Raw genomic sequence first — 12,308 nt, 5'->3', positions numbered from 1 at the left:
AGTAAAGGAAACAAAAGTAAAATTTGGAGTACGTAATAAAATCCATGGAGAAAAAATAAAAACTTTGAGGTACGCCGATTACATTGTAATTCTGTCAGAGACAGCAAAGGACTTGGAAGAGCAGTTGAACGGAATGGACAGTGTCTTGAAAGGCGGATATAAGATGAACATCAACAAAAGCAAAACGAGGATAATGGAATGTAGTCGAATTAAGTCAGGTGACGCTGAGGGAATTAGATTAGGAAATGAGAGACTTAAAGTAATAAAGGAGTTTTGCTATTTGGGGAGCAAAATAACTGATGATGGTCGAAGTAGAGAGGGTATAAAATGTAGACTGGCAATGGAAAGGAAAGCATTTCTGAAGAAGACAAATTTGTTAACATCGAGTATAGATTTAAGTGTCAGGAAGTCGTTTCTGAAAGTATTTGTATGGAGTGTAGCCATGTATGGAAGTGAAACGTGGAGGATAAATAGTTTGGACAAGAAGGGAATAGAAGCTTTCGAAATGTGGTGCTACAGCAGAACGCTGAAAATTAGATGGGTAGATCACATAACTAATGAGGAGGTATTGAATATATTTGGGTAGAAGAGGAGTTTGTGGCACAACTTGACAAGAAGAAGGGACTGCTTGGTAGGACATGTTCTGAGGCATCAGGGGATCACAAATTTACCATTGGACGGCAGCGTAGAGGGTAAAAACCGTAGAGGGAGACCAAGAGATGAATACACTAAGAAGATTCAGAAGGATGTAGGTTGCAGGAAGTAGTGGGAGATGAAGAAGCTTGCACAGGATAGAGTAGCATGGAGAGCTGCATCAAACCAGTCTCAGGAGTGAAGACCACAACAACAACAACATCAGAATTATTTTGACCCAGTCGCTGTTCCAGAAATCGCTCAGGGAATACTTCAGGATGGGGTTAGATGAGATGTTTACGTAACATTCAAATTCTGTCTTAACAATGTGTACACGCAAGTTAAGATTGTGTGTAGAATCGGAACTTTTATTAAGAAGTGCCGTGCGTATTTATTTAGTTTCAGCTTCAAATAAAGACGAATGGAAGTATGGGCAGCGGCCATATCCCCACCTCAATACTAGCGGCGCTGAAACTGCTGGATTGTGAAACTACACGTATTGCATGTTTAAAAAAAATGCTTCAATAAACTGGCAGTGTACGTTTTGATCCTAATAACTCAGAACGTAACTTATAAAGGAACAATATCGATAAAATTCATGAAAAAAAAATTTTAGGTGGACTTGTAAAAGCAAAAATATTTTGTAGAAAACATACTTGGGTTTACATAGACAAATATATATTTACAAACACTGCATTGTAGCAAAGCATTTTGCAAAACGCGTTCTATCACCTTAGCAAAAAAAAAAAGTAATTTTAACTTGTGTCATGGGTAACGACATTCGTATGATACACGTAACTTCTTACCCCTCCAATTATTTTTTGAAGAAACATCAACAAATGACAGTACTATCTCCACCGGGTCAGCCCGTTCACGTTCGCTAAGGCACCCAAATTCTAACTCCTTGGCGTAAATCTTACTAGTATCAGGCAAATCACATTCTGCTTTTGCTGGCACAGGTTCTGTGACATGCGTAGTCAACAAGGTCGGTCCACAGCACCTTATTGGCTACTTTTTTCACTTAATATTCTGGCAGAATCTGCCTCGAATGTGGACGCATGTGAATTAAATGTAATTATACATCTTTCCTCCCAATATGCGTTAGTTAAGTTCCACTTCGGAGGTCGACTCTTTCATCCCCAAATCGTAAGAATTCGATGTTCTCGTTCAAAAAATATATTACCAATTTTAATAACTCTTACATTGATATGAAACGTTTCTGTTTGTTATTACCAGTTTTTCCCACCTGCGTTTCTTAGATAAGGTATACAAAAGACAAAAGAGCTAACATGTAATACATTTACAATTATTTGTTACTGCGCACCCGTTGAGTACCAGAATGATGCACTGCAACCTTCCTGAACATAGACGCATCTGTCTAAGATGAGTAACCGTCTAATTATTCAAGGTGGGCCTGGTGTCCGACGCAGACGAACAGCGACATCATCATTGTTTGGAGATGACTGACCGAATTATCTGTAACATCTCTATATGGAATAGTTGAAAGACACATTAAAACGGTCGACCCTCAGGATTTGCTATAGGAAGCAAAAATTAATTACTAGACACAATACACGTTCGGTCATTGCATCTCTTCATAACGATCTTCTGGCTCCGCTGAATTCTATGGCAAAGAAAATCCCGTTAATTATCGAAATGCGACGAAGTAAATTTAAAATAATTGCAGACGTTCTTACCACATACAACATTTAATTACTTTAAAACCATCAAAGAATAATAATTTTAATACAACATACAAAGTATGTCTGCCTCCTAAGACAGAGAAACTGACCCGCCCTCCTTTTCAAAAATAAAAGAATTCTTTTTCGCTACTCTATTCTGTATCAGCAAAAGGCCATTTCCGTATCGCAGATCGTCGATACAAACATTACTACGCCCAAAGAGTATTAAAGAAAAAACCCTATATACAGAAGATGGGCTTCTTTATCGAATGAAATGCCGCCTGACTTAAAGATGCCCTTAGATTACAGCATTTTTCTTGCGCAACATTGTTAAGTGTTGACTGTTTAAGGCTTTATCAAGAATGAATCTTCTGCAGAATTCCCGAATTCCAAATAGAGATGCTGTGTTTTCTGTAGAATTCTCGTATTCCACATAGAGATGTTAGTTGTTTCTTATTTTTGACGGAGGTCCATCTAAGTTGGATTTCCTATTTTTTGGTCAGTCCTGCACAAATACGTGTGTAGAAGAATTATTCCAGTAGCTGTCAGTGTTTCTTCAATTGGCTAGAAGCTAACAATAGATGATCTACTTATACAGTTAATTCTAAATTTAACTCAGTTCCCAAAACTTATTTTAATTCTGCTATAAATGCAGTCATTGACTTTACAATTCCTATTGGTACTACTTCGTACTGATAATGCTTTGCAGTGAATAGAAATGCTCTGTATCTCCAGTTTTCTTCCGTTAACGGCACTTACTGGTGCCAATAGGTCAGATCAGAAAGAGGCAAGTAACTTCTGTTAAAATTTTACATAATTTCCGATACGTTTTTAAGTTTTTTCGTCTCTGCATCATTCTGTTAAGGCCTCAGGCATACAAACGGATTGCACACCTCCATTGTTTTTGTTTACAACCACTGACTGATTGCTGTAAGCGCAAATGGGTCTCTCAATCACGGCCCACTATTCGGTTCTCCTCCGTTCTTGTTCTACAGCTGCAATTTGCCTTAATATCAGAGGACAGTGATACAGGATTCAGTATTATGGCAAATGGTTGACGTGGCTTCACCTTTGAGTCTTTATTCGTAACTGCATATTACTTCAGGTTGATTTGATAAAAAATGGTTGTATTTGATTATTAGTTCCGTTCAACACCCCTTCCATTCTGCAATAATGTTTATCATATTGTTTCATTTCTCTGCGATCTTATGTCAGATTCTTACCTTGTTGATTTTTAGTCAATAGTCACCTCATGTTCCGCATTATATACAGATATGCCGTTGAAACTCTCTCAGTTTTAAGCAACACATTCAGGCTGTAGCACCAGCAAGGTTTCCTCAAAAGACTACTGCTTGACTACTGCTTCCTAATTACTAGTTATAAAGAATTATACCAACTCTTGTCCACAGAAAATTTTGCTTCAAATTTCCTCAGGAGGTTTGCTTTAAGTACAATATTTACATTTAATTTAGGAACTACCTAAAATTTATTTTCTAACTATAAGTTATCAAGGTTGGCAGTCACACAGTTTTGCCTCAGATATGTGTTGTCTTATTTTCGTGGTTATTTTTAATTTGGTTTCTCGTTGTCCGTAGTTCTGTTTCGGTTCTTCCTCAGCTTCCTCCATTGTTTTGACTTCCTCTGTATACTCTGATGTGACCTCCATATCCGCTGTTCCAATTCTCCCTTGACGATACGATCATTTAATTCAGGTAGTTGCTGAACTTCCTCCCGGTCGTGCCAAATTCTGTCCATAATTTTTAAGTATATATATGTAGATCATATTATCCTTGGTTTACACTCTTTGAGCAAAACTGTGTTTTAACTTTTTTGTATGTAAAATGTGTTTTCTAGTGTAAGTCGGTTATCTTCTTTTTTAAAATTAATATTTCCTAGTAATAAATATTTAACTCTGAAATGTAACATTTTGATGCATTCCTTTCAGTAATATTTCATTATTTATTCCTTAAAGATAACAGAGGTACGGGTTATAGCAGTTGTTTCAAAAGATGTGTTAAGTTACGTATTTTCAGGATTGTATATGTGACACCACATGGCCCTCATCTGACTGAGTAGCATAGGTTCTTTTGTAAGTTTTTGTTTTCCACTTCACATTCAGTTTTTCTTTTCATTATTCATCAGTCATTAGATCAATTCCCGACCCAGTACACACCCGTGGATTCCTATATCTTGTATGGTTTTACTTGGTTAGGTCTTGGCCAGCAGATCCTAGAGAGGGCCTGTAATTTCGATAAAAATGGCCTGTACCACTCCCCTGTCTGTTCCCACATGTGAAGTATCTCAATAAAATTAAGTGCATTATGCTACTATTTAAGCTGTAGGTGTAATCCACTGTTTATCCGCATTATTCCATGAGTATATCGTCCCCCTTACTTCCAACCCCTCTTCAGAGGGAAAAAAATTGTACTGTTCCCTCCTGCTTCCTTTGTAGTGTGTCTTAACCTAACATTTATCAAAAAATTTCTGCTGTTGGGAAGGTCCCCCCCTCTCCCACCTATCCCCACCCCCCGACTGGATATTTCATTCGATATGTGGAATTAATAGTGTAATAAAGTTTTAATCTCTTTGTCTACATTCTCCATCAAAAAATTTCTACTGTTCATAAAAGTCCCCCACTCTCCACATAACCAGCCTGGCCCCTCCCCTCACAACTACCATTGGATATGTGGAACTTAAAGTGTAATAAAGATATAATCTCTACATTCAAGAGGAATGTATGCTCCTGTTTATATATTGTTGTACAGCATACTTTATTAGGTTGACTTTCTTATTGTTCACATTTTACATTAAATTTTACAATGCATCATTTTCTGCGCTGATGTTTATTTTCTAGTAAATGCTATTTTGGTTTTTATCTGTTAACATCACAACATCCTAGCCCTGTAATATGTCTTAACTATCTAAGTTTTAAGCAATTACGATGTTTTTTGATGTACAAAATTTCACCAACGTAGCTTTACCTGCTGTATAGATGTTATTGTATGGGTTTCTATTATATAAGCTGATTTATTATCGGTAGTTACGATGTATTTTAGACTGCAAAGGTTGCCAGTGTGGGCTTTCTTGATGCATTACGTTTGTATGTAAGCAATTTCACTATGTAGCTCACTAATGTCTAGTGTTTACTTTGAACCAAAGGCTATATCTCTTAGTAAACTGATACTGAAATTGCTAGCATGTACTATAGCTTTGTCTCCGACATTGCATTGTCATCGACCGTATCCTTTACTGTTTGGCCTAGTTACATCTGTCAGTGTGTTCGTAGCTGTCGATTTGGACTTGGTTCTTGTCGAAATTATAGTACACAATGACAATTTTTTACGTACTATGGTGGGCTTAAAAGAGCTATTCTTTTGTGTTCAAATGACGGTGTAACTTTCCAGCCGTTTATGCCAGTAAATGAAATACTCTTTAACTTCATACTTCCCTGTAAACTCTGCAATTTCTAATGGTTTGATTTATTCGTTTTAGGCTAAGCTTAATATTGGTCATCGACCGTAACTAACAGAGAATTGTGCAAAATAAATGACAACTGAGTGTTTCAACAAGAATTTTAATATTAAATTCTATCCAATTGAAGAGCCCTTCTCATGATGCTCCAAACATGCTCGATTGGGGGGACATCCGGTAACCATGGCAACAGCAGGGTTATCAAGCACGAAGATAAACAATAGAATCTCTCTATGTAACGATAACTTCAATGAAATTGGTACTGATTGACTTTAGGCTCCAGGGTCTTACTTAAAGATCTGTTAGCGATCCATAGCACGCCATAGTAGTTCGTACAACTAAGTCCGTGTTTCACCAAAATTAATCTTGAACACGTACGTTTCACATATGAATCAGGTTGGACGCTGCATTACATCGTGCCTCTTAATACAATACTGCTGCGAGTCTAAGAATATCAAGATTACTTGTCGGCGTTTTACTCTGTTTCCTTAATTATAATGAATTTATTGGTTCTTCAAACAAATTATATTCTTTCTATTCGCAGAGCGAGATGTGCTTTAAAACTATAAACCGGTTTAACTGACCATGTCTGGTGTCATTTCAGTACGCATAAGGAATGCATTGACATACTATATGATGCAAATGCCCGTAACCGGAATACGTAGTGCAGAAGCCATCAGGCCTGGACTATGTAGCACTGTAAGAAAGTATTTGGTCGGATAAGTCTTGTTGCACACTGTTAAATATCAGGCTGAGTTTACTTCCCAAGTGTGAAACATGGCGAGCATACGGTGATGATATGGGCAGCTAAATCGGGATATTCCATGGGCCCCAAGTGCCCTCGACAAAGCCGCATTACTACCAAGGATCCTGACTGCAAATTTGTGCGTCAATTACATGATTCGATCTGTTGTGCTTTCACTCATGAGCATCATACCACAGGGTTTTTCCAACAGCATAACGCGCGCTCCCAACTCGCTGTTGTAAACCAATATGTTCTACAGAATGTCAGCTTACCATTCACAACCAGCAATAACCGTTTCATTATTGACCGACCAAGTGCAACCGACGTGCAGCTCCATCACACAAACGGACATGCGGCACCTGTACATCACGATAAACGCATTCTCCAGTTCCCCAAGTATCTCATCCGCTAAACACATCTGCTCTTGATTTGCTAACAGACTGGCATGCCACCACTTCCTTGATACTCATGCATAATGGTAAGAAGAATGGAAAGGCGTTGTTGTCACCAGACCACACCTTCGCTCGATGCCCGGTCGCGATAGAGCCGTTGCTGGCTGCTATGAATACCACCACTATACCCTCAGTTCACCTATGAATTTGATAAAGTATACTTGCTAATACACAATACTTTCATAATAAGAAAAATTTGATTACTTTCTATAGTTTCTGGCATTGTGGCGAAAACAGAAACTGGGGACTGTCGCGTGTCAAACGTGCTGTGGTTACTTTTCTATTTCGTAACAGTCCTGTATCGTGTAAAGAAAAAGCTTTCACACATTCACATTATGAGTTTCATATGCACACTAGAACAAAGTCGTTTGACCTAGATTCTCTAATAAAAAATTGTACTTTGATGTAATATTGTGACGGAGATTTTGGGCGTATGTAAATTCAAGGTACTAGTTTGATAGGAATATCAAGTTATCACATATTTGATTGCCGATTGTTATTTATGCACGTGTAAATGTTGAAAAAATTTGTCGCAGTCGATTCATCAACCGCATTTTTTCGGCACATCTCACGTACTTGCAGTGCTGATTTTATGATGCACAGTTCTCTTTATGTTAATAGTAAGCCTCCTGAAAAGCGATGAACCAGTCTGTTTATTTATTGTACTTAGCTATGTAAGTCATTCCTGTTTCCCACGTATTCTATGCATGATCGCAAATGAGTGAATATGTGTGTATGCGGAATTGAAATGTTTCCGTCGACAAGAATAGTTAGCAAACATAGCTAGAAGCCTTTGTGGGGAGGTTTGGCAGACTATGAAAGTAACTGGCTGAGTCCGAGGTGGAAGTAAATTCGGATGTTATTGGCGTGCGGTTGGTAAGACATAACGGGACGTCAGTGCTCCACTGTTCGAATCAAGAACCGTCTCGGCCAAGCATTACTAGACGACGAATTGATAAGTGGACAGACATGCATTCTTAAGCTGTGTTTCAAGACAACAGAGCCCCCGTCCATATATCTCGCATTATCCAGAACTGTTTTGTAGCACGAGGTTGATGAGTCGCACCTTCTTGGCCTATCATGATCGACAGATCTTAAGGTTGTGAGTCCTTGTGTTACACATTTGAGAGAAGGGCGATCGATGGCCATCGACCTTCGTCATCGTCACCTGAAATAGGAAATATTTTACAAGCAGGGCGCTGTAAGATTCCCTACAAACCCTGTATTTATCGATACAGAGATGACTTGAAGATATTTTGTATGGCAACGGTTTTCCTATACCTCCCACAGTTTCGTCCAACCTCTGTATGTGCTGCGATAGCACAGTTAAGATACCTGACTTTTTGAACAGTTGTTCACATAAATAGTATGGGTGAACATCACGCATTATTCTTACTGCTCGCTTTTGTGCACTAAGTACTTTATAAATGATGAGTTACCCCAATAAATTATTCCATAAGATTTTGTTTAGTAGAAATGCACATCATATGTGAGGAGGCTGATTCGTTTCTTTCCAAGTCTAGCAGTTATAGGAGATCAAATGTAGCTCAACTTTACTGTCGTGCAGCTCAGCCCTATGGTCCTCCCAGTCCAAGTCTTCATCAATAAGTACACCTAATAATTTCATGCACTACGTCGAATGTTGGCATGTCTCCGTTTGTTGTACTAAAGTGTGGATAGTGACGAAATTTACGCTTACAACTACCAGTTCATTTAAGTCGTTATAGCCTCACATATATTAAAAAAATGTGACAAATCTGTACATGAAACAATATTCATCACAGCAGCCACGTTATCACAGTTGTGTAAAAAATGACAGCAAGAGAAGCGTTGGCATATATGAAACGAACATGTGTTTAATCACGGCATAGAGTAAACAATCGTAAAACTGATGCAAATTATGAATTATAAACGATATAAATTCGTCTTTTTACAACTATCCGCTTCCTTGTAATTACAGATCCCAGGATCAATGTTCCAATGTGCCAAACCGATGACATGTACCTTTCTCATGGACATTACCATAAATGGCTGCAGTACACTTACATTAGGTAGGGCAACGCTCGTGTAATTGAACAGAAAATAAAACATTTATATGGTATGTATTTTATTGTTTCATCTGATAAAAAGTGTCTTGTTATGTTTAGGATTATAGCAGCTTAATAAATAAATCTTATCCTTTTCCACGACTACGTCGTGAGACATCAGGCAATAAATAATTGAAATTAAAGACAAACATCACAGATAAAACAGCACTCTTAAATACTTATATAAAGTAATCAGTGGCACAATAACGCAGATCTAGAAGATATCTTCTTAAGGCGGTCCTCGATAAACTTAGACAGAACACCCAGCATGTCCAGCGTAATCACACACCCTCAGCTCGGCGTTGTACTGCAGACCAGCTGGGCACGTGATCAACCATGCTACACCGTTTTCGTCGCACTTGTAGAAGCTGTTACAGTCACTGTGGTTAGGCAGCTGGGTGACGTCATCTGGATTCCAAGGTGGACAGGTGGGAGCATCTCCAGGTGGTTGCTGTGGGCTATCACCGTTACCAGAGTCAGCATTTCCGTTGTTCTGATCGCCATCAGGGGATTCGTCGCCAGATGGGTTACTTGGAGCAGCTGATGATGAGCAGCCAGCACTTTCAGGATAATCACAGACTCTCAGGTTGGCATTGTACTCAAGACCAGCTGGGCACGGTATGAGCCAAGCCACACCATTCTCGTCACACTTGTAGAAGGAGCTGCAATCACTGGGATTAGGAAGCTGGTTGACGTCATCTGGATTCCATGCTGGGCAACTGGGAGCATCTCCAGTGGGTGGTTGTGGATTTATGTCACTGCCTCCCTCTGAATTTCCGTTGTCCTGCTCTCCCTCAGAAGGAGTATGATCAGAAGGGTTGCTTGGTGAGAACGACGTCGAGCAACCAGCATTTTCTGGGTAGTCACACACCCTCAACTCTGCATTGTACTCTAGGCCGGCTGGGCATGGAATAAGCCAGGCAACGCCGTTCTCGTCACACTTGTAGAAGCTGCTGCAGTCATTTGGATTGGGAAGCTGGGTGACGTCATCTGGATTCCATGCTGGACAAGTGGGGACGTCGTCAGATGGGGGCGCAGGTGAAATTCCACTATCGTTGGAGCCACCACCAGTTTCATTGCCATTGTCGTCGTCAGCAGGAGCAGACCACAGCCACTTTGCGGATGGAAGCGGCACTGCTGCCTCCGATCACAGCCGCCAATACGGCACACACAACAAGCGACAACCCTGAAAGAGTAACAAAATTTTAACACTCTAGTGTAACACCATACCATACCATAATATGGCGCTAATGGAATGGATATGGAACAAAACGCACCAGAGGTGTTACACAACATGATAATCCCTCTCCTTAGAGATCCAGAGATCATTGTTTAAAGCGAAATACAAACCACACATTGCGCTGTCATTTTACACTAATAGTGATATACAATCCCAGGCCTGTCCTTAATTTTCTTTCACTTCAAAATAACTGGTTCAATCCGATTCTGCAACATGTTGTCCTTCTCTATTCGTTGATCGCTTCATAGTAAGATTAGTAGTAGACATCACTCATGATTAGATGCTGAATGTATAGGAGTGTGAAGAACTAAATCTCAGACTGTGGATTTACGAAGTCACTAATCGGGTGCTAGTCGTTCTTGGTTTCATGGTTTAATCTCATCTTTGGTCTCTACCACATAGAATGAAGTTCACATGTGTTTTAAATAGGTAGGATTCTAGAAAATATACTCTTCCGATAATGAATGAATTGCTCCTGAAGCGTCAAAATCGTGATAATAGTATTAAATTCGTAGATAAAAATTTTCCTCTGGGTCTAGTATGGCAATAATGCTTAAATCTCTCACCTTGTATAAAGAGAAATACCAAAAACTATTGCACGTAGGAGGTGAAGTTAATTTTGAATTATTGTAATTTTTTATGACTGTATATTACTAAATAAGGTTAGTGTTTACTGTCCCGTCGGTGATGAATTCAATATAGCATACTTCCGTACAGAGCTAAGACGGAGAAGGAAATTGGCTGTTTAAAACAAAGAAACCAACTTACCATTCATATTAGATCCAAGTACACAAAGGAAAACCTAAATCACTTTGGCCAGATTCAGTTTTGAATTTCGCTTTTCTCAAGTGAGTGCCCAGCGTACCAATGACTGAGACGCCTAACATTTTCTGGAGGTAACAGTATTTGTAGTTGGGTTGTATGTTCCATAACAGAAATTGTATTAATGAGATCGTATCGATCTATCTGCAATAAGAGCTGAGAGACTTACCCTTCATGTTGCTCTCCAAACGTTTTACACACAGGTGCCTTAGGCTGACTTTCATACCGCTTATATAGATAACTGGTAACAAATACAGACGTCAATCAGAACAATTCGAGCGTCAGCAGACTGATGAGAAAGAAATGGACCGTTGCATATGAAACTTCTATGACGTACTCTGTTCTTATATGACACATTTAATCTGCGTTTGACGACATGTGATGGTTCAAATGGCTCTGAGCACTATGGGACTTAACTTCTGTGGTCATCAGTCCCCTAGAACTGAGAACTACTTAAACCTAACTAACCTAAGGACATCACACACATCCATGCCCGAGGCAGGATTCGAACCTGCGACCGTAGCAGTCGCGCGGTTCCGGACTGAGCGCCTTAACCGCGAGACCACCGCGGCCGGCGACGACATGTGAACTTGTGTAATTTGACATGTGCGATTTGAAGCATGTAGAGACTTGAGCAAGATATAATGGCTTGTTTTCTTCAGTTGATGGGAAACGCATGTCATTGGCAATCAGTGTATTTTGCTCGTCGATTGGTGATATTTCGAGGCAAATGGTCATGTTACGGCCTCTAATACTTTCATTAAGTGTTGTAAAATATTTGTTTGAAATATCACGACAGACGATGCCAAATACCTATCCTTTTTTCTGACCTTATGCCGTATCTAGACGGTAATCTGCATAGATTTAGTACTGTTTGTGATACAGGGTGGCTTGACGTCATTCCTTCCACTACGGTATGCAATCTGTGTACTCCATCCGTCGTGTCCAGCGTTATCCCATGTGAAAAGGTGATAATGTTTTCAAAATGTTCCTAATCACTCAGTCGGATCTGAGAAACCGTTTAAAAACGATATCCCGGCTCGCCGGCTTGCTAACCTTCGGTGTCATCTGCTGGGCGGATTCGAACTAAGGCTAATTGTTGCGTGGTAACAAGATGCAGGCAGACAGATAATTCGTCAAAAACGGTGTTCGGTATTGTGTAGTGTACGTGTAACA

General features: G+C 39.5%; 1 protein-coding gene across 1 annotated transcript; it reads right to left on the bottom strand.

Annotated features, from left to right (window-relative positions):
* Nucleotides 1–9,320: 9,320 nt before the first annotated feature.
* On the bottom strand, nucleotides 9,321–11,308 carry LOC126484800 (chondroitin proteoglycan-2-like). Its single transcript, XM_050108397.1, has 2 exons — nucleotides 11,302–11,308; nucleotides 9,321–10,207 (listed from the first exon to the last, which is right to left on the bottom strand). Exons 1-2 carry the CDS (start codon nucleotides 11,306–11,308, stop codon nucleotides 9,321–9,323), a joined length of 894 nt encoding a protein of 297 aa, XP_049964354.1.
* Nucleotides 11,309–12,308: the final 1,000 nt, after the last annotated feature.

The sequence above is a fragment of the Schistocerca serialis genome, chromosome 6 (genome assembly GCF_023864345.2).
Source record: "Schistocerca serialis cubense isolate TAMUIC-IGC-003099 chromosome 6, iqSchSeri2.2, whole genome shotgun sequence".
NCBI classification, from domain to species: domain Eukaryota; kingdom Metazoa; phylum Arthropoda; class Insecta; order Orthoptera; family Acrididae; genus Schistocerca; species Schistocerca serialis.
This window is presented reverse-complemented; position numbering and strand designations above follow the sequence as displayed.